General features: G+C 38.9%; 1 protein-coding gene across 4 annotated transcripts in view; it reads left to right on the top strand.

The window, feature by feature from the left end:
- Positions 1-22,960, top strand: part of MED17 (mediator complex subunit 17) — a 39,900-nt gene that overhangs the window by 3,805 nt on the left and 13,135 nt on the right. For 2 of the 4 annotated variants that reach the window (XM_010855182.1, XM_010855181.1), the window contains exons 2-9: positions 133-299; positions 1,012-1,231; positions 3,451-3,587; positions 3,676-3,760; positions 4,393-4,545; positions 6,104-6,234; positions 7,319-7,503; positions 18,524-18,661. In XM_010855182.1, the coding sequence (XP_010853484.1) occupies positions 133-299; positions 1,012-1,231; positions 3,451-3,587; positions 3,676-3,760; positions 4,393-4,545; positions 6,104-6,234; positions 7,319-7,503; positions 18,524-18,661 (1,216 nt within the window). Of the gene's footprint in view, positions 1-132; positions 300-1,011; positions 1,232-3,010; positions 3,082-3,450; positions 3,588-3,675; positions 3,761-4,392; positions 4,546-6,103; positions 6,235-7,318; positions 7,504-18,523; positions 18,662-21,549; positions 21,668-22,960 lie in introns of all 4 variants that reach the window. The other 2 variants (XR_826634.1, XM_010855180.1) reach the window with 2 other exon arrangements.

Raw genomic sequence — 22,960 nt, forward strand, 5'->3', positions numbered from 1 at the left:
GAGGGAACAATTTGAAATAGAATTCATTATTTCTTCTTTTAGTACTTTTTTTCTTGTTTTTTTAGTACTTTTGAATCTCTAAGTGAGTTTTCTATAACTAATATCTGGGTATTTTTTTCTTTCACTTTTTAGGATTGGTGAAATTTCAACCCTCCCTTTGGCCTTGGGATTCAGTGAGGAACAATTTGAGAAGTGCCCTGACAGAGATGTGTGTTCTCTATGATGTTCTTAGTATTGTTAGGGATAAAAAATTTATGACTCTTGATCCTGTCTCTCAGGATGCACTTCCTCCAAAACAGGTATTTGTGGGCTTTGATTGAATAATGGTGCCATTTTATTAAGTCTCAATACCATCTTTTAGGCTGTGTGTCTATTGTTTCCTTTTCCTTAGATGCAAAATTAAGTCCATATGAACTTTTAAAGACTGTTTTAAGCTCTCCAAAAACTCAAAATTAGGTTCTGTAATGTGATAAAAAATTGTGACATTTTTTATGAACCTTTATTATTTTGATTCTTATGCAGCCAGAAAACTTCTACTAAACTTGGCTTTTTGGAATTGATAGTGCATGGATTGATAGTGACTATGGATATTTATGTATGTATATATAATACATAGGTTTTGATTTCTCATCAGTTTCCCAGTTACAGACTTTTCTCTGAAGTATAAATGAGTGCCTTGAAAGGGTGTTCTTGTGGGTGATGTGGAGAGTGCCGTACATAAAGAGAGGAATGGCAGTGCAGAGAGGGGAACCTAACCTAGGCTGGGCCAGGTTTATGCAGTGTTAAGTTCTGATGGTGTAGTGTTTTAGTTTAGCATAAGTCTCTTATCAAGTGACCAAAGAAGTGGGTTAAGGTTATTATTCTTTTAAACATTATGTGCTTTTCTCCCTTCTCCTTGCTTTTCTTTTTTAATTTTCCCTTGAGTAGGTATTTTATTTTTGAGGAAATGTATCATTTTAAAAAAGCATTTAAAAATAATACAGCCCTACACTTCTGGATTGTTTCTGATAGAATCCTCAGACATTGCAGTTAATATCTAAAAAGAAGTCACTTGCTGGAGCAGCACAGATCCTACTGAAGGGGGCAGAGAGACTGACAAAATCAGTCACTGAAAACCAGGAAAACAAGCTACAAAGAGACTTCAACTCTGAGCTTTTGAGATTGAGGCAACACTGGAAGCTTAGAAAAGTTGGAGATAAAATTCTTGGAGATCTGAGCTACAGAAGTGCAGGTATAGATAACTGTTAAAAACTCTGCTTTTTAACAATAGTTTGTTAAAAACTATAAATGTTGATTCTTTTATAATAATACTCTCAATTACATGTTATATTTTGAAGTTTTAATTTCTGTACACATAAGCCTGAAAAAACTCAAATTATTCTCATCATAGCCTTATATGTGTGTGTAGGTTCAGTCGTGTCTCTTTGCAACCCCAAGGACTATATAGCCCACCAGGCTCTTCTGTCCATGAAATTTTCCAGGAAAAAATACTGGAATGGGTTGCCATTTCTTACTCCAGGGGATCTTCCTGACCCAGGGATTGAATCTTCATTTCCTGCGTCTCCTGCATTGGCAGACAGGTTCTTTACCACTGGTGCCACCTGGGAAGTCAGCCATATATAAAGACATATAGTTAATTTGAAAAAATTTTAGGTTCAGTTAACAGAAAGTTCAGAGATAGAGTTTATGTGCTAACACACCCTGAACCATAATTGACGTTTTAGTCAGAAATAGGAGGCGGGACTGGACTCCTCAGCTGGGGAGTTTGATCAGTACCTTAAACACTGAGCATAAAAGAAAAAAAGAAACATTTCTTTTCTTTCTTATTCTGTTTTTCTTCCTTAAGTCTGGTAAGCTGTTTTTAACTCCTGGGTAAGAAAGCAGTGGCACCCCACTCCAGTACTCTTGCCTGGAAAATCCCATGGACGGAGGAGCCTGGTAGGCTGCAGTCCATGGGGTTGCAAAGAGTCAGACACGACTGAGCGACTTCACTCTCACTTTTCACTTTCATGCATTAGAGGAGGAAATGGCAACCCACTCCAGTGTTCTTGCCTGGAGAATCCCAGGGACGGGGGATCCTGGTGGGCTGCCGTCTATGGGGTCGCACAGAGTCGGACACGACTGAAGCGGCTTAGCAGCAGTGGCAGCAAAGAGATATAATGGTGAAAACACTTCACCTTTTTTTCCATTCAGCCAGGGCTGCAACCCTAACTTAAGGAATATATTTTGTTGGAGTATATAACAAAGCTGGATGTCTTGACTTCACATCTTCTGGTATAAATTCTTTGTTGTTGAACTATAATATGTAATAGCAGGTTTCTCAAAGCAATTGTGGCAATGTCTTTAAGCTGCTGAAGTGTATTCAGAGGAGCTGTACAGTAAAAGTTTGTAAGATTCACAGCTCAATGGGGTAAAAGCTCTTGAGTGTCAAGGGATTAAAAAAAGCAAGGAGCACTGGCTGTAATCACTGAGATAACAGTAGTGGAGTGATATTTGAAAAGGATTCATTTTCCAGAGCAAGCCATGAGTATCTTCAAATTAAAGGAATATAATTTGAAGTGGTTAACTCAAGGACCTGTATGCCTTAGTATTGATGTGAATTGGGACATTTTGAGTTCTAATGGTAAAGTTCCATCAGAAGATGAATTAAGATGACAAAGACATTTTTACATTTTAATAGATGTTTATAGAAGTAGTACTTTTCTGGCTCTGGACATTGTAAGCTCTTCTCAACAAATAATTATGCATAAGAACTTTACCTGAAACGGTTACTTGTGTTGTAAGAGGATTTGATTAAATTCTGTTTTTAATTGCAAGAAAATCTTGAGCATCTTTTTGTATTATAATATAGCAGTTACATTTATCTACACCTTCCTTAGGTAATTCAGCAGTCCAGGGCAGCTATCTCAAACTTATGCACTACATACAAAGACATCACATAAAGTCTAGGAGTTGGTTGACAAAAAGTGGTGTATATGCTATCTTTTTGTCCTTCTCTTGTTGAATTCAGAACCCTTCAGTCGCAACCTTATTACAGAGGCTGAGCTCCAGAAGTGTTTAGTCTCCAAGGTTTAAATCTGTGTAAGTAGATTATATTACTTATATTACTGTGAATATATATATGTATATATAGTCTAGAATTATATTCATTTTATCAAAACTCCATTGGAATAAAACAGTTTGGATAGCCTGTGGAGTTCTTATAATGATACCATTAGACTAAGACATGTTATTTTTTTTTTTTAAGGTAAATAGCTGTTTTCTCCTGCTTCCTTTCTTCTTTTTGCTTACCATGCCTCTTCCTCCCCACACCCCTGAAACACACATTTTTGGTGGGAACTTAATGTATACTTCACTGATATGTAGGTGAGATATTATTATATACTCAGTAATTTCTGTTGAATAAACATGTTAACTGTTTTGATTTTCCTGTTTTTAATATCCCATTAGGGTCTCTGTTTCCCCATCATGGTACATTTGAAGTAATAAAGAATACAGATATTGATCTAGACAAGAAGATACCTGAAGATTACTGTCCCCTTGATGTCCAGATTCCTAGTGATTTAGAAGGGTCTGCATATATCAGGGTATTTGTCTAAGTATTTTTCAAGTAATTTCCTATTAATAGCCCAGAAGCTAATTAGCTAACATATTTTTGTGTTATTATTTTCATAGGTTTCAATTCAAAAACAGGCTCCAGACATAGGTGACCTTGGCACAGTTAACCTCTTCAAACGACCTTTGCCTAAATCCAAACCAGGTATAGTTCTGTTCTCTAACTTCTGGTCTTGTCTGCCCTGACTAAAAGTAAATATAGTTAGGAAAAATAGGTACTTTAAATACGAGCAGTTGGAAATATGACTTTATAATTTGTTAATCAATTATTAGTGAATAGCTGTGCAGTCCTTTTGTTTTTTCGCCACACCATGCACCTTGTAAAATTTTAGTTCTCTGACCAGGAATTGAACACAGGCCCTCAGTAGCGAGAGTGCAGAATCCTCATGACAGGATCACGAAGGAATTCCTGTGCAGTCTTTTTTGAAAGGTTGAACTTATTTACCATTTTTCTCTGTGTAGAAGAAGTAAAAAATTCTATATTTTGGAAAGGGTATGCTGTAATACATAGTTTTCTGAACTTTTGTTGTGTGTATTTAGATCATCATTTAAGCTAGTTAATGCCTAAGATAGTTAGGTAATTAAGGGACTTCCCTGCTGGTTCAGTGGTTGGGAGTAGGGGGTACACAGATTTGATCCCTGGTCAGGGAACTAGGATCCCACGTGCTGGAGGGTAGCTAGGCCCAAGACCTGCAATGAAGACCTACTTCAACACAAATCTTAAAAAAGTAATAACAATTGGGTAATGACTATGTACGCATGTTCCCTGTTTTTCAGGTTCCCCACATTGGCAGACAAAATTAGAAGCAGCACAAAATGTTCTCTTATGTAAAGAAATTTTTGCACAGCTCTCCCGGGAAGCTGTTCAAATTAAATCACAGATCCCTCACATTGTGGTGAAAAATCAGATTATCTCTCAGCCCTTCCCAAGTAAGTACAGCCTACCCTTTTGAGTGATAATTAAAACTTTGTGATTTGGGGGCCGGGACAAAGAGGGTAGCAGTTTGGGTATGTTGAAGGAATAGTAACAGCAGAGAAGTAGTGTGCAGCCCCAAATAACAGCCATAACAGCCAGCAAAGTGTGCAGCCCAGTCTGCACTGCTGACTGTTCTGTGTAGTGGTGTCACTCCTGGCTTTAAACAATATCTGTTAAAGTTTGCCCTAGCAAACGTGTTATTAGCTAACAGTTGCTTTGAGGTGTCTATGCCAACACTATTTGTAGATTTCCTAAGGTCCTCATATTATCTAGATGAGGTGTCAATTAGAAAATGCTTAATTTTAAAATATTTTTAAATTTTGTATTGAGGTATAGTTGATGTATAAGTTTCAGGTGTACAACATAGCAATTTACAATCTTTAAATGTTGTATTCCATTTATAGTTATAGAATATAGATCCTTGTAACTTATTTTATACATAGTTTTTACTTTTTTAAAAAAAGTTTTAAAAATAACATTCATTTCTTAAAAGTTAAGATGTGCATAATAGGAAACAAAAAAAAAACACAAGAAGCAAAAAACTCATTCATAATCACAAGTAGTTTTACCGTTTGATGTATTCTTCAAGGTCTTTTGTGTATTCTTGATCCTCTGCCCCTATGTTGCCCCTCCCTGCTTCCCTCTTCCCACTAGTAACCAGTAGTTTGTTCTCTGTGTGTCTGTTTCTTTTTTGTTATATTCACTAGTTTGTTTTATTTTTTAGAATCCATTTGTAAGTGATACCATGCAACATTTGTCTTTCTCTAATTTCATTTAGCAACATACTCTCTAAGTCTATCCATGTTGCTGCATATGACAAAATGTCATTTTTTATGACTGAGTAGTACTCCATTGTATTTATATGTACCACATCTTTTTTATCCACTCATCTGTTGCTTCCATACCTTGGCAATTGTGTATAATACTTCTATGAACATTGGGGTGCATGTATCTTTTTCAGTTAGTGTTTCTATTTAGAAGATCCTTAATTAAATATCCATAATATCCTAAATTTATGGAAATTGGATTTAAAATATTTTTCAGAAACAGATTTAACAAGAGATCAATTTTTAATTAACTCCACTTGTTTTTTTACATAAATTCTGAGTATCTTCTTAGATCTTGTTAAGAGAATGGGTTTCTGGAGTGAAAAATTTCATCCTGATTCTCATGGGAACAGGGAAGGTCTTCTAGTCAGTAATACCAGATATTAACTCTGTTTTATTTTTTAATTTAAAATCTAGAAGTAACAAATTACAGTTTCTGTTCACCTGTCTTTAGCCATAGCTGAAGGTCAGCAGCCACATTATAAGTCAGTAGAAATTGAATACATGGTAGTTTATCGTATTCATGGTTAGTCATTTTGGTGTAAAAATGTTAATCACAAAAGCCTCCTCTTTAAGTTCAGAATGTATCTTTTGAAAATGGGCTGTGATAATACTTTATGAAAATAGTTTGTGCTTTTCCATATTATAGGTTATTTATGTCTATCCTACTTATTTTTATAAATAGGCTTGCAGTTATCTATTTCTTTGTGCCATTCTTCAAATGATAAGAAATCCCCAAAATCTGCTACTGAGAAGCAAAGTCCAGAGGACCATCTTTATGTTCTAGAGCATAATTTGCATCTACTGATTAGAGAGGTAATGAAGTAAATGTTTTCTTTGCATTGTGCTAAGTGTACGTACAGCAGTGAAAGTACACAACCTTCTCACTGCTGAGTCCTCGTTATTCATAAAGCAATGACATTCACTAGTTGTGCTGTGAAAGATCTTGTTATGGGCTCAGGGAACACAGAGAATATGAATATGGTCTCTGTGGCCAAGCATAGCTTCTATTCTACCACAGGTTTTATAGAGAGGTGTAAGAAATGCATGCTAAAGGTTGATTCTGATTGGGTAATCGGAAAATGTCTTGCCAGTGCCTATGAACAGGATTACTTGAATTATTTCAGGATACATTCTACTTACAGGTTATTTAGAACTGTCCTGAGAATCTTCTAATAAGAATATATATTCCATCCGCCCATGCCTCACCCCAAGATCTGGTCTAGTTAGTTGTGATGGTGTAAGGATCAGTACTTTTTTTATATTCCTAAGGTGGTTCTGTTGTACCTAGGTTTTACAACCTCTAATCCAGGATATAGTAGAATAACTATCTACTGATTGCATGTGTTCTGTCAATGGGACTTACTGAAGAATATTTATTTTTGTTTTTTATAAAAGTTTTAACATAAAAACTAACGACAGCTGGAGAGAGACCCTTTTCTTTAGCAACACATTTAGCATAGCCTAATAGATGTTGGGAGAAGGCAATGGCAGCCCACTCCAGTACTCTTGCCTGGAAAATCCAATGGGCGGAGGAGCCTGGTAGGCTGCAGTCCATGGGGTCGCTAAGAGTTGGACACGACTGAGCGACTTCACTTTCACTTTTCACTTTCATGCATTGGAGAAGGCAATGGCAACCCACTCCAGTGTTCTTGCCTGGAGAATCCCAGGGACGGGGGAGCCTGGTAGGCTGCCGTCTATGGCATCGCACAGAGTCGGACACGACTGAAGTGACTTAGCAGCAGTAGATGTTAACATGTTATCTGTGTGCCTAGACTACCTTTATATGTGCTTCCAATACATTGCTTTCGTGTTTCTAAACTTTGAGCCATGATTTGATCGAACAGTGTGTAGTTAATATGTGGGTATTGGCTGTTGAAAATGGCTGTTCTTGTTACAGTTTCATAAACAGACCTTGAGTTCCATTATGATGCCACATCCAGCAAGTGCACCTTTCGGCCACAAGAGAATGCGACTTTCTGGTCCTCAAGCTTTTGATAAAAATGAAATTAATTCAATACAGTCAAGTGAAGGGCTTCTGGAAAAAATAATTAAACAAGCAAAGCATATATTTCTGAGGAGTAGGTAAGGACAAAGTTACTATCTTTCTTTGAAACTGCAGTCCTTTTTTCTTTATGTTACCTTATGTACATTATTTTTGGCATACTTTAATCTTTTTTCCCAGGGAGAGGGAGGTGACTGCAGTATAAGAGTTTATGGTTGTCTATGGCCCTGTCAAGTTTGGGGAAGCCTTAGATCTATTGCCCATGTAACTTTTTTGTTTCTAACACTTGGCATTAAAGTTTTGAAAGACAGCTGAGTAGGAACGTGCCTTGGAACACCAAACTTTCTATGATAACCCGTCCATGAGCTACTTTTCCTGAACTGGTTGAAACCTTTTTTGAAGCTTTCCATATATTTTTCGGTTGTCCCGCATTTTAGGATTTTGGAAGGCACTCTCCTATATGTTGACTTATTTGATGCTTAGTTGTGGGTCAGGTTGTGTTAGCACATTTTTTACGATGGTAAAACTGGGATTCAGAGAAGTTGTTCCACTTGCTCAAGGTTATACAACTAAAAGATTAGCAAAGTCAGGATTTAGGCCTAACTTCAAAGCTCATTTTTGTTCTTTTTTAAAAATTTTATTTATTTTAATTGGAGGCTAATTACTTTACAACATTGTAGTGGTTTTGCCATACATTGACATGAATCAGCAATGGGTGTACATGTGTCCCCCATCCTGAACCCCCCTCCCGCCTCCCTCCCCATCCTAACCCTCAGGGTTGTTCCCAGTGCACTGGCTTTGAGTGCCCTGTTTCATGCATCTCAATTGGACTGGTGATCTGTCTCACATACGGTAATAATACATGTTTCAGTGCTCTTCTCTCAAATCATCCCACCCTCACTTTCTGCCACAGAGTCCAAAAGACTGTTCTATACATCTGTGTCTCTTTTGCTGTCTTGCATATAGGGTCATCATTACCATCTTTCTAAATTACATATATATGCATTAATGTACTGTTTTGGTCTTCTTCTTTCTGACTGACTTCACTCTGTATAATAGGCTCCAGTTTCATCCACATCATTAGAACTGATTCAAATACATTCTTTTTAATAGCTGACTAATATTCCATTGTGTATGTGTACCACAACTTTCTTATCCATTCATCTGCTGATGGACATCTAGGTTGCTTCCATGTCCTGGCTATTATAAACAATGCTGCGATGAACATTGGGGTACATGTGTCGCTTTCAATTCTGGTTTCCTTGGTGTGTACACCCAGCAGTGGAATTGTTGGGTCGTATGGCAGTTCTATTTCCAGTTTTTTAAGGAATCTCCACACTGTTCTCCATAGTGGCTGTACTAGTTTGCATTCTCACCAACAGTGTAAGAGGGTTCCCTTTTCTCCACACCCTCTCCAGTATTTATTGTTTGTACACTTTTGGATAGCAGCCATTCTGACTGACTTGAAATGGTACCTCATTGTGGTTTTGATTTGCATTTCTCTGATGATGAGTGATGTTGAGCATCTTTTCATGTGTTTGTTAGCCATCTGTATGTCATCTTTGGAGAAATATCTGTTTAGTTCTTTGGCCCAATTTTTGATTGGGTCATTTATTTTTCTAGTATTGAGCTGCATGATCAGCTTGTATATTTTTGACATTAATTCTCTGTCAGTTGCTTCATTTCCTATTATTTTCTCCCACTCTGAAGGCTGTCTTTTCACCTTGCTTAAGAGTTTCCTTCGTTGTGCAAAAGGTTTTAAGTCTAATTAGGTCCCATTTGTTTATTTTTGCTTTTATTCCCATTACTCTGGGAGGTGGGTCAGAGAGGATCCTGCTGTGATTTATGTCAGAGTGTTTTGCCTATGTTTTCCTCTAAGAGTTTTATAGTTTACATTTAGATCTTTAATCCATTTTGAGTTTAATTTTGTGTATAGTGTTAGAAAGTGTTCTAGTTTCATTCTTTTACAAATGGTTAACCAGTTTTCCCAGCACCACTTGTTAAAGAGATTGTCTTTTCTCCATTGTATATTCTTGCCTTCTTTCTCAAAGATAAGGTGTCCATAGGTGTGTGGATTTATCTCTGGGCTTTCTATTTTGTTCCACTGATCTATAGTTCTGTCTTTGTGCCAGTAGCATATTGTCTTGATAACTATAGCTTTATAGTATAGTCTGAAGTCAGGCAGGTTGATTCCTCCAGTTCCATTCTTCTTTCTCAAGATTGCTTTGATTATTTGAGGTTTTTTGTATTTCCATACAAATGTTGAAATTATTTGTTCTAGTTCTGTGAAAAATACCGTTGGTAGCTTGATAGGGATTGCATTGAATCTGTAGATTGCTTTGGGTAGTATACTCATTTACATTGATTCTTCTGATCCATGAACTTGGTATATTTCTCCATCTATTTGTGTCATCTTTTATTTTCTTTCATCAGTATTTTATAGTTTTCTGTATATAGGTCTTTTGTTTCTTTAAGTAGATTTAGTCCTAAGTATTTTATTCTTTTTGTTGCAATGGTGAATGGAATTGTTTCTTTAATTTCTCTGTTTTTCATTGTTAGTGTATAGGAATGCAGGGGATTTCTGTGTATTAATTTTATATCCTGCAGCTTTACTATATTCATTGATTAGCTCTAGTAATTTTCTGGTGGAGTCTTTAGGGTTTTCTATGTGGAGAATCATGTCATCTGCAAACAGTGAGAGTTTTACTTCTTCTTTTCCAATCTGGATTCCTTTTATTTCTTTTTTTCTCTGATTGTTGTGGCTAAAACTTCCAAAACTATGTAGAATAGTAGTGGTGAGAGTGGGCACCCTTGTCTTGTTCCTGACTTTAGGGAAAATGCTTTCAGTTTTTCACCATTGAGGATAATGTTTGCTGTGGGTTTATTATATATGGCATTTAATATGTTGAAGTATGTCCTTTTATGCCTGCTAAATGGATGTTGAATTTTGTCAGAGGCTTTCTCTGCACCTTTGAGATAATCATGTAGTTTTTATCTTTCAATTTGTTAATGTCAAGTATGTTGATTGATTTGTGAATACTGAAGAATCTTTGCATCCCTGGGATAAAGCCCACTTGATCATGGTGTATGATCTTTTTAGTATGTTGTTGGATTCTGTTTGCTAGAATTTTGTTAAGGATTTTTGCATCTGTGTTCATCAGTGATATTGGCCTGTAGTTTTCTGTTTTTGTGGCATCTTTGTCTGGCTTTGGTATTAGGGTGATGGTGGCCTCGTAGAATGAGTTTGGCAGTTTACCTTCCTCTGCAATTTTCTGGAAGAGTTTGAGTAGGGTAGGTGTTAGCTCTTCTGTAAATTTTTGGTAGAATTCAGCTGTGAAGCCATCTGGTCCTGGGCTTTTGTTTGTTGGAAGATGTTTGAGTACAGTTTCTATTTCTGTGCTTGTGATAGGTCTGTTAAGATTTTCTATTTCTTCCTGGTTCAGTTTTGGAAAGTTATACTTTTCTAAGAATTTGTCCATTTCTTCCAAGTTGTCCATTTTATTGTCATATAGTTGCTGATAGTAGTTTCTTATGATCCTTTGTATATCTGTGTTGTCTGTTGTGATTTCTCCATTTTCATTTCAAGTTTGGTTGATTTGATTCTTGTTGCTTTTTTGTTTGATGAGTCTGGCTAATAGTTTGTCTATTTTATCTTCTCAAAAAACCAGCTTTTAGTTTTGTTGATTTTTGCTGTAGTCTCCTTTATTTCTTTTTCTTTTATTTCTGCCCTGATTTTTATGATTTCTTTCCTTCTACTAACCCTGGGGTTCTTCATTTCTTCTTTTTCAAGTTGCTTTAGGTGTGAAGTTAGGTTATTTATTTTTCTCTTGTTTCTTGAGGTAAGCTTGTGTTGCTATGAACCTCCTCAGAGCACTGCTTTTACTGAATCCCATAAGTTTTGGTTTGTCGTGTTTTCATTTGTTTCTATGCATATTTTGATTTCTTCTGTGATTTGTTGTTTATTCAGCAGCATGTTGTTCAGCCTCCATATGTTGGGGTTTTTAATAGTTTTTCTTCTGTAATTGACATCTGATCTTCCTGCATTGTGGTCAGAAAATATGCTTGGAATGATTTCAGTTTTTTTGAATTTACCAAGGCTAGATTTATGGCTAGGATGTGATCTAACCTGGAGAATGTTCGTGTGCCTTGAGAAAAAGGTGAAATTCATTGTTTTGAGGTGAAATGTCTTATAGGTATCAATTATGTCTAACTGTATCCATTGTATCATTTAAAGTTTGTATTTCCTTGCTAATTTTCTGTTTGGTTGATCTATCCATAGGTGTGAGTGGGGTATTAGAATCTCCCACTATTATTGTTAATTTCCCCTTTCATACTTGTTAACATTTGCCTTACCTATTCTGGTGCTCCTATGTTGGGTGCATATATATTTATAATTTTTTTTTTTTTTCCCTCCCTACCTTCCCTATAATTGTTTTAAACCTCTTCTTGGATTGATCCTTTGATCACTATGTACTGTTCTTCTTTGTCTCTTTTCACGGCCTTTATTTCAAAGTCTATTTTATCTGATATGGGTATTGCTACTGCTTTCTTTTGGTCTCCATTTGCGTGAAATATCTTTTTCCAGTCTTTCACTTTCATTCTGTATGTGTCCCTTTGTTAGAGGTGGGTCTCTTGTAGACAGCATTATGGGGGTCTTGTTTTTGTATCCATTCAGCCAGTCTTTGTCTTTTGGTTGGGATATTCAACCCATTTACATTTAAGGTAAGTATTGAAAAGTGTGATCCTGCTGTCATTTACTTTGTTGTTTTGGGTTTGAGTTTATACACCTTTTCTGTGTTTCCTGTCTAGAGAAGATCCTTTAGCATTTGTTAAAGAGCTGGTTTGGTGGTGTTGAATTCTCTCAGCTTTTGCTTGTCTGTAAAGCTTTTGATTTCTCCTTCATATTTGAATGAGATCCTGGCTGGGTATAGTAATCTGGGTTGTAGGTTTTTCTGTTTCATCACTTTAAGTATGTCCTGCTAGTCCCTTCTGGCCTGAAGAGTTTCTATTGAAAGATGAGTTGTTACTCTTATGGGGATCTCCTTGTGTATTACTTGTTGCTTTTATCTTACTGCTTTTAGTATTTGTTCTTTGTGTTTGATCTTCGTTAATATGATTAGTATGTGTCTTGCGGTGTTTCGCCTTGGGTTTATCCTGTTTGGGACTCTCTGGGTTTCTTGGACTTGGGTGGCTATTTCCTGCCCAATTTTAGGTAAGTTTTCAACTATTATGTCCTCAAGTATTTTCTCATGGCCTTTCTTTTGTCTTCTTGTTTTGGGAGTCCTATGATTCGAATGTTGGGGCATTTAACATTGTCCCAGAGGTCTCTGAGCTTGTCCTCATTTCTTTTAATTCTTTTTTCCTTTTTTCCTCTCTGCTTCATTTTATTTCCACCATTCTATCTTCCGTCTTACTTGTACTATCTTCTGCCTTAGTTATTCTACTGTTGGTTACCTCCAGATTGCTTTTGATCTCAGTTATTGTGTTATTCATTATTGACTGACTCTTTTTTATTTCTTCTAGGTCCTTTTTAAACATTCCCTGCATCTTCTCAATCCTTGCCTCTAGTCTGTTTATCTGTAACTCCATTTTGTTTTCAAAATTTTGGATCATCTTTACTATCATTATTCTGAATTCTTTTTCAGGTAGACTCCTATCTCCTCCTCTGGTTTGGTTTGGTGTGCATTTATCATGTTCCTTTACCTGCTGAATATTTCTCTCCCTTTTCATTTTGTTTAGATTGCTGTGTTTGGGGTACCCTTTCTGGAAGTTTGTGGTTCCTCTTTATTGTGGAGGTTCCTCCCTGTGGGTGGGGTTGGACAAGTGGCTTGTCAAGGTTTCCTGGTTAGGGAAGCTTGCATCTGTGTTCTCGTGGGTGGAGCTGGATCTCTTCTCTCTGAAGTGCAATGAAGTGTCCAGTAGTGAGTTTTAGGGCATCGATGGGTTTGGCATGGCTTTGGGCAGCCTGTCTTTTAATGCTCAGGATTGTGTTCCTGCTTTGCTGGAGAATTAGCTTGGTGTGTCTTGCTCTGGTATTTGTTGGCTCTTGGGTGGAGCTTGGTTTCCGTGTCAGTATGGACGCTTTTGGAGGAGCTCTAGTCTATTAATATTTCCTGGGATCAGGAGTTCTCAAGTTTTGGATTTAAGCCTCCTGCCTCTGGCTTTCAGTCTTATTCTTACAGTAGCCTCAAGACTTATCCATCCATACAGTGCAGATGATAAAACATCTCGGTTAATGGTGAAAAAATTCTCCACAGTGAGGGACACCCAGAGAGGTTCACAGAATTACATGGAGAAGAGAAGAGGGAGGAGGGAGATAGAGGTAACCAGGAAGAGAAGAGGGGGAATCAAAAGGGGAGAGAGCAGTCTAGCCAGTAATCAATTCCCTATGTGCTCTCCACAGTCTGGAACACTCAGAGAAGTTCACGGAGTTACATGGAGAAGAGAGGGGGGAAGGAGGAGATAGAGGTGACCAGGAGAAAAGGGAGAATCAAAAGGAGAGAGAGTAATCAAGCTAGTAATCACATCCGTAAGTGAAAATGGATACTGGAGATTAGATTCTTAAAGGTAAAAAATTGATAACAAATACCAGAAAGCCAAGATTAAAAATCTAGAGTAGAGAATAGAGTCTCAAAAATACAATATTAAAAATAGAAAACAAAATCAATCACAAAAATTATAAAAAATATATGTATGAAATTTGCTTTAAAAATAGGGTCTTTTTTTTTTTGCAAGGTAATAATAGGTTATAAAAATGAAAATTAAAGGAGCAATAAAGAACTTAAAAATTTTTAAAGGGATAATAGTAAAAATATATCTAGGAATTTCTCTGGAGCTGTTGCGGGCAGTGTGGGGTCAGTTCAGTTTCAGATAGTTCCTTGTACAGAGGCCCCCTCCAGTTCTCAGTTAACTACAGGGTTTTAATCAGTTGCACCTGTCAGTTCCAGAGCGGTTCCCTCTTGTTTGCTTCATTTGGCTTCCTCTGTTTCTAATTTCTGCCCTGAAACAAGGGAGTGAAGGTGGTCACTTATTTAGGCTCACTTGTTCAATTGTGCTGTGGGGAGGGAGGAACACTGCAAACAAATATCACTGGCGTATGTGGGGAGTGCTCGCAGTATGTGGACCACACTGAGTCTGCCCCCACTCATGGCATTTGCTTTATGGGTCTACACTGCTCAGGCTCCAGGGTGCTCTGCAGGGCACTGTCCAAAGCGGGCCCTGCATTTTGTGCACTTCCCAGCTCTGAGCTGCTCAGATTCTTGGGTACTCCACAAGGGCACAGACTTGGCTGGGCCTGCATTTTGTGCCCTTCCCAGGTCCGAGCAGCTCCGGCAACCAGGTGCTTGGCGAGCACACTCTACCCAGGTGGGCCATGTGTCTTAATCACCTCCCCGGTCCTGGACGCTCGGTTTCCTGGGTGTACTGTGTGTGTCCTCTGGTGAGCTAATCTCAGGCTGCAACCCTCCTGGCAGGTGTCAGCCATCCAGGACACCAGGAGGACATGGTTAGCAACTAGGAGCCCGCTCACAATTTGGTTGAGGTTGCCCTGCCCTGGGGCCAAGATTGCCCCTTGCCTTCTGGCTCTGACTGTCGCCCACCTGCCTCTTTGCCTCTGGTGGGGGGAGGGGCCGGTCCGCAGCCGGCCAGCTCTCCTTTGGTGATCGCTCAGTCCTTTGTTCTGTGTGCGGGCCAGGCTGCACCTTAGGTTAGAGCCTGCGCCTCCGTGTCCATCCCCTGCTCGCTGGTGGCGGAGGCAAGCATCCTGGCTGCTTCTCCCCTGGGAGTTGCGGTTAGGCGTGTATTTTGTGGGGTTTTTTTTTTTCTCTCTCTTGGTTATGTTGCCCTCTGACACTCAAAAACTACCCACAGACCTGCTGGTGAGAGGGTTTCCTGCTGTTTGGAAACTTCTCCTCCTTCACGACTCCCTCCCCAAGACAGGTCTCTGTCCCTAACTCTTTTGTCTCTTTGTCTTTTATATTTTGTCCTGCCTCCTTTTGAAGTGAGTAGGCTGCCTTTCTGGGTGCCTGGTGTCTTCTGCCAGTGTTCAGAAATTATTTTGTCGAAGTTGCTCAGCATTCAGATGATCTTTTGATGAATTTATGGGGGAGAAAGTGGTTTCCCCATCCTATTCCTCGACCATCTTGGGACCGCCCTCTGATTTTCTTTCTTCCGTACATCATTTACTAAAGAACTTGGCATGATTGGCCCTAAACAAAGTCTTTTCCAAATGCCACAGGGTGCTCTTCTGTTTCCTTATTGGCACTTAGTGAAGAGGTCTGTTTTTACTTCTTTCAGTGATGGTGCCTTGATGGTACTCAGCAGGCGAGGGCACACTGTTTTTGTGGATGACATTTTACTTTGAATTTTATTTTTCCTGTTAATACAGTCATAGCTTTATTTGTCATGGTTTTATATTAGTCTCAGGATGGAAACTTTCAGTAAAATGAATTTGGAAGACATGTTGAGACAACAGCATGATACATTGAAAGGAGTACGGAATTCAGGATGAAAGATACACTTCAGCCAGGGCTCAGCCACTTGCTGAGTAATTTGGGGCAAGTTAAGGCAGTGGCTTCCCTGGTGGCTTAGAGGTTAAAGCATCTGCCTGGAATGTGGGAAACCCGGATTCGATCCCTGGGTCAGGAAGGTCCCCTGGAGAAAGAAATGGCAACCCACTCCAGTAGTCTTGCCTGGAGAATCCCATGGAGGGAGGAGCCTGGTAGGGATTGCAAAGAATCAGACACGACTGAGTGACTTCACTTCACTTCACTTCAAGGCAGTGGCAGCCCACTCCAGTACTCTTGCCTGGGAAATCCCATGGATGGAGGAGCCTGGTAGGCTACAGTCCATGGGGTCGCAAAGAGTCAGACATGACTGAGCAACTTCACTTTCACTTTTCACTTTCATGTACTGGAGAAGGAAATGGCAACCCACTCCAGTGTTCTTGCCTGGAGAATCCCAGGGACGGGAACCTGGTGGGCCGCCGTCTATGGGGTCGCACAGAGTTGGACATGACTGACGTGACTTAGCAGCAGCAGCACTTAATATCTAATCCTCTCTCAATTGGGGTTAAAGGACTCTGGTCAAATTGAATAGTGGATACACAGGTTCCTTATAAACAGTAGGAGTACTATGTTAGATGACTGTTACTTTCCACTTGTACATTTCAAGTATAAAAGCTATTGAGTATGTTAATGTTGAAAATTTCTGATTAACCATAAAGTTAAATATTCCCTGAAATAAATGAGGGGCATGGGAAAAGTTATCTTTAGAACCATTTTGTTTCAGAATTGGGCTTCCCTGGTGGCTCAGGCAATAAAGAATCTGCCTGCCTGCAATGCAGGAGACCTGGGTTAGATTCCTGGTCGGGAAAATCCCCTGGAGAAGGGAATGGCTACCTACTCCAGTATTCTTGCCTGGAGAATTTCATGGACAGAGGATCCTGGCAGGCTATAGTCCATGCAACCATGGGGTCACAGAGAGTCAGATACAAGTGAGCAGCTAATGCATTTCAGAATAGTAGTTGTAATCTTGGAAGCAGCAAAACTTTAAAAAATGTTCCCTTTTCTCCTCTTAGGTATAGAAATAATGTTCTAAATGTATTGACCCATCTGTGTTAATTCCATACAGTTAACATTCATATATTTTTACATACATTTGACCATTGAACAACACAAGAGTTAGGGGTACCGACCCTCTGTATTGAAAATACAGATATAAGTTATGCTTGGGCACCAAACAGGCAGTTCCTCCGTTTCCCAGATCTGCCATTCCTGGATTTAAGCAACCATGAATTGTGCAGTGTTGTAGTAATTATTTTGTGAAAAAGATTCTCTTGTAAGTGTACAAGTGCAGTTCAGACCCGTTGTTCATGGGTCAACAGTATATGTGTCAGGGCATTTTTTTTTTAAGTAAATATGGTATCATAAAATTTTATACCCTACCTTCAAAGATATTTTAATAGCTATGTGATAGCCCATTGTGTAAATATTCCATGATTTCTTTTACCAATTCTCAGTTGCTATATATCTTTTTATTTCCAATTTGTTGATATATATTAACACTGAGATGAAAACTCTCACATATTTATCTGCTGTAAAAATTCTTGAAGCACTGCCAGGGAAACAAATCACAGAAGAAGAAGGGAAAGTTAAAAATGGACTGAAAGAAATTAGTACTAGAGCAGGAACAGGATACAAGAGCATATAAAAATTGATATAAAAATCACTTGTCCTCAGTAGCTAGTCTCATTTCTTCCATTTCCTCATTCCTTTTCCTTCTCTAGCTGATAAAGTGCTAATATCAGATTTTAGACACTGAGGATCTTGTAGTTTGGTTGATTTATGTAATTTATGCTTTGTTTCTAGGCAGTGGCTATTCATTAGTGTGTATAAAATGTAAAGGAAAGATTATTGGCTCTGGAGTTAGACTTCCAGATTTTCTGCCCCAAATAGCTTCAAACTTTGGGCAAGTCACTAAACTTCGCTAAACTGCTTTTGTTCCTTCTGAAAAATGGAGGTAATAGTAGTAGTGTCTACTTTTGTTGTTCATAAGGTTAAAATAATTCATGAAAGCACTTATTACAGTATTTGGTACATAATCACTTAATAAATCTTATTTCTCACTTATACATATCTTTCTTGGGGTATAGGTTTTAATTGTGCAGTAAATCTTTCTAGCTTTTCTTGAAAATACTAATTCCATGACAGTAATAGTTCTCAAGTATGGATATATCCCAAGTTATTTGTTACCAGGGATCAAATACTGATATTTATGAATAATTTATATTCTTTTTAGAGATTAGATTAGTACCCTACAAGTATGCCTTTCACTTGTGTTCTGGTAAGATTTTCTGAGTGGCAGAAAACAAATGGAGTTAAAAGGAAATCAGTGTGGCCTGAGAATGTGTTGTGATGTGAAGTTGAGAACCAGTACATCAGAGCTACATCTGATTTTTCTGTTAAATCTTTGCTTTTCAAATAGTGGTATTTTCAGAAAGTCACCATCTGTTTTCAAATAGCCATAAAACTGATAAGCAGTTTATCACCTTATTATTTTATATGGTGACTATAAAAATTTTTAACTTCTTTTCTTTAAAAGGACTGCTGCAACCATTGACAGCTTAGCAAGTCGCATTGAAGATCCTCAGATACAGGCTCATTGGTCAAATATTAATGATGTTTATGAATCTAGTGTGAAAGTCTTAATCACATCGCAAGGCTATGAACAGATATGCAAGTAAGTATTGAAAAGAAGTTGTTTAATACATTAAGTTGCTTATTATGTATTGATGTTTGCAGAGTGATTACATCAAGATTTTGGGTTTTATTTGATAGGGAAGCATAACATTCCAGTAAATTATTTGAGCTGTAGAGTGTTTTTAAAAGTAAGAGATAAGGATTTCCGTGGCAGTCCAGTGGTTAAGACTCCATGCTTCCTCGGCACGGGTTGTGGGTTCTATCCTTGGTTGGAGAACTAAGATCCCGCATGCCACATAGTGAGGCCAAAATATACAGGGAAGAAAAAAAAATGACAGGCAAGAATGTCCAAAATAGTCTCTATTTAATAGTCTCTGGAGAAGGCAATGGCACCCCACTCCAGTACTCTTGCCTGGAAAATCCCATGGATGGGGGAGCCTGGAAGGCTGCAGTCCATGGGGTCGCTGAGGGTCGGACATGACTGAGCGACTTCACTTTCACTTTCACTTTAATGCATTGGAGAAGGAAATGGCAACCCACTCCAGTGTTCTTGCCTGGAGAATCCCAGGGACGGGGGAGCCTGGTGGGCTGCCATCTGTGGGGTCACACAGAGTTGGACACGACTGAAGTGACTTAGCAGTGACTTAGCAGTCACAGAGACTATTTACATAGTCTCTATGTAAATGCCGCATGTTTGAGCAATGATCAGAAGTGAACCCCAGCACTGAGTGGAAAGCCCGCCATGCTTCCTCAGACTCCGATCCGCTTCAGTTCTTGCCTGGAGGCCATGGCCAGTCTCTGGTATTTGAAGTAAAGAGGGTCGTTTATGTTAGAGCCCATACTTTCCATAATGTTTAGCCTAAAACAACCCCTGTGTCTATTCCGGTTCATGATTGTGCCCTTAATGACTTCTGTCCCCAGCATTCCTGGAGAAGCTGTCTACTTGATGTATGTTCATAAATCACAAGTTAAAAAAAAAAAAAAAAAAAATCACAAGTTAATACACAGATAGTAGATTGGTTGTTTTCAGTAGTGCGATGTTGGTGAAGGTGGTCAAAAGGTACAAACCTACAGCACTAAGGAAAGGAAAAGAAAAAATTGATCAACTTGGAATTGTTTGCATCTACAGCTAATATGAAACAACTGTGGGATTATGGGCATTGAATCCAGCATACACCTTTTAAACTTCTGTGAAGAGAAGTCAGTGTCAGGACAGGAGAGAAAGTGGAAGGCAGTATAGAATGTCCTTACCTACCTTCTGTAGCTGGTAGGGTCATCTTACACTTTTTAAAATTGAAAGTAGTTCTCTTTCTTAGAACCCCCTCCCCCCCAACTTCCTGTCATTGAACATTTTATTTTAGTTGGATGCCAGAACAGTGATTTGTACGTGTGCAACCATGTCTATAGGATAAAGTCCTCCAAGTGTAATTGCTGTGTCAAAAGATAAGGACATTTAAGATTTTCATTGTTGTTACCGATTTGCTTTTTTTTCTGCTTCCTTTTTAAAAATTCTTTCTTTCTTTGGCTGTATTGGGTCTTAGTGTGGCACTCAGGGCCTTTGTGCGGCATGTAGGATCCTTCTGTGGCGGTGCTGGTGGTTTGCAAGGTTCTCTCCAGTCGTGGTGTGTGGGCTCAGTTGCCCCACAGCATGTGGGATTTTAGTTCCATGACCAAGGATTGAACCCTAGTTCCCTACATTGGAGGACGGATTCTTAACCACTGGACCACCAGGAAAGTCCCCTGATCTGCTTTCAGAGTAATTGCCATGTGTGTGCCCACCAATGGTGATACAGCTTTCTTTTTCCTTATACCTGGGTTAGAAAAGAAGAGTCAGAAATGTGGTTAGATTTATAAGTCTTTTTCTTCTTTAAGCCTTGTAAATTTTGTGTTTTTTTTCCCCCTTCAAAAGAAATGTATAAACTTTTATTCATCAAAATTACAGTTTTATATAGTTACCAAAATGTTTTTTATTCTTAAATATTGGTTGTAAAAGCAAAGTTAGGAAAAAAGAGGTACTATCAGATGTGGAAAGCTATAATGCTGTTTTTTTCTGCATTTGTTCACCTGTATTATTTGAGGAGTTTTGTGTTTCTTGTACATGTCATATGCTAAAAATTTGTGAACTGACTTGGAAGAGATTTGTGACCTGTATATATATATTCGTTGGCTATTTTATGAGTTTGTTTGACCTAAGCTGAGTTAGTAGAGCATACATATTTTGACTTGTTAGCTGATTATTTCAGAAGAGAGTGAAAAGTTAACCGTTTTTCCTTTCTGTATGAGAATTTGACCTTTGGCTAACTCTCTCACTCTAGTTACCTCGTAACTTGATAAGGAAAGATGCCATTTGTGTTACTAGGCAACAGTGCTTATGGCAAAAATGATCCCCAGTTGGTAAAATGGTTCTGGACTGGGAGAAATTACAAGCCCTTGCTGGGGGTGGCTTTGGATGTCCCAGGGTGGGGTGAGTGATATAGTGGGCCGAGTCTCCTGTGGGGACCCTGGAATCCGGGCTTGTGAAGCTGTTGCAAGAGTGCATGGCTCCTGTGAGGACCCAGGTTTTTGGGTCAGGGCAGACCCCACACACTGTCAGTGCACATCTCTTCTTATTTAACACAGGTGTGTGGCTGCTGTGTTGACAGCCTCAGGGCCCTCAGGAGAAGAGGAGCAGGGGCTATTGGCAGGGTGACAAGCTGTGCTTCCTGCCCCGCATCCTTCTGAGTAGACTGGTGGTCCGTGGCCTGTGGTGTCAGTAGTTTAGTGAGAGTCTGATAGTTTTCACTGAACCTGAGGAAACTCTTACCCACCATGGGTCTTGGTGTGGATTATCAAAACTGTTGTATTGTTTTTCTTTGCTCTAAAGGTTCTTGACATTTGTATAAGGTAATTTTGGACATTTCTGATTTTTAGTGTGTGTTGTCTATAAAGGTCCATTCAGCTGCAGTTGAATATTGGAGTTGAGCAGATCCGGGTCGTGCACAGAGATGGGAGGGTGATCACACTGTCTCATGAGGGCCAGGAGCTTCAGGACTTCCTTCTGTCTCAGGTAACACAGCTCCTGAGCCCGTTCCATTCTACCCGTTGAAAGAACAAAGCCGATAAGAAGTAACATTATTTTTTAAAAGCTGTTTCTTCTTGCCAACTAATTTCTAGTGCAGAGCTTCCTGGGTAGCTCAGTGGTAACGAACCCATCTGCCAGTGCAGGAGACACAAAGAGATGCGGGTTTGATCCTGGATCAGGAAGATCTGCTGGAGCAGGGCATGGCAACTCTTCTTGCCTGGAGGGTCCCCATGGACAGAGGAGCTTAGAGGGCAACAGTCCAGGGGGTCACAGAGAGTCAGAAACAGCTGAGTGACTAAACAGCGATTTCTAGTGCACACTTTACCACCTTTTGGCTAATTGAAAATGTTGATACACTGTCCTAGATTTGTTTCAACTGTTAGTTTGTATTTAAGATGCATGACCAGTTCTGAGACTACCAAACTTTTTTAATTTCTCCTGTTAGCTGAGATTTACAACACCTCCAGGACCACATGAAAGTGAAGTATTAATCCAAGAAAACCAGAGAAAGGACGATCAAATACAAAACTATAGTATCCATTCTCCATAATGATGAATGGAACATTTTATGTGTAAGCCCTAGGACAGCGTTCCTCATAGTAAGGGACAGTATGGAAAGTGTTGAGTTCTAGTACCAACTATACCACAGACTTGCTTTGTGACATTGGACAAATTTTTTGACCTTTTTTTCTTTCATCTATAAAGTAAGAACAGTATTTTTCCTACCTTCTTCATGGAGTTGTGATGATCCATTGAAATACTGAGTTATGGGATAAAGGGTCAGTTTTTGAACTGCTAATATATCTTTCACATGAAACACATATTTATATTTCACAGAAATTTTTACAAAAATACTGACCCTCTCCATAATAGAAGCAGTAATCTATTATACTGATTTGCCTCTATGGTGCCTTTACAGGGCATTTGTGACGTATGGCAGCTCTTGGTTGATTGTACCTAAAATAGCTTTGGATAGCTTAAGCACACATGCAGAAGTGTAATGAAAGCCTTTTAAAGAACTTAAGAATTTCTAAGAAGTCTAGAGAATAAGGCTTGAGAATGGCTCAGGATCAAAGGAGGCTGTTTGTGAGAAGCACGGGCAGGCGGGGCCCCTGCTGCTGCATCCCAGTACCACCACCTTCCTCACCGGTGGCAGATGCACTCTTAATTGCCCTGTGCATCAGTCAGGGTCTCTCAGGGTGGTTTCAGGGTTGTCTCTTTACTAAGGATCAATATAAAAGCTATTAGTGTGACAGCCTCCCAGAACAAAGTAGGTTG

This window comes from Bison bison, unplaced genomic scaffold, assembly GCF_000754665.1.
Source record: "Bison bison bison isolate TAMUID 2011002044 unplaced genomic scaffold, Bison_UMD1.0 scf7180017864356, whole genome shotgun sequence".
Lineage (NCBI taxonomy): Eukaryota > Metazoa > Chordata > Mammalia > Artiodactyla > Bovidae > Bison > Bison bison.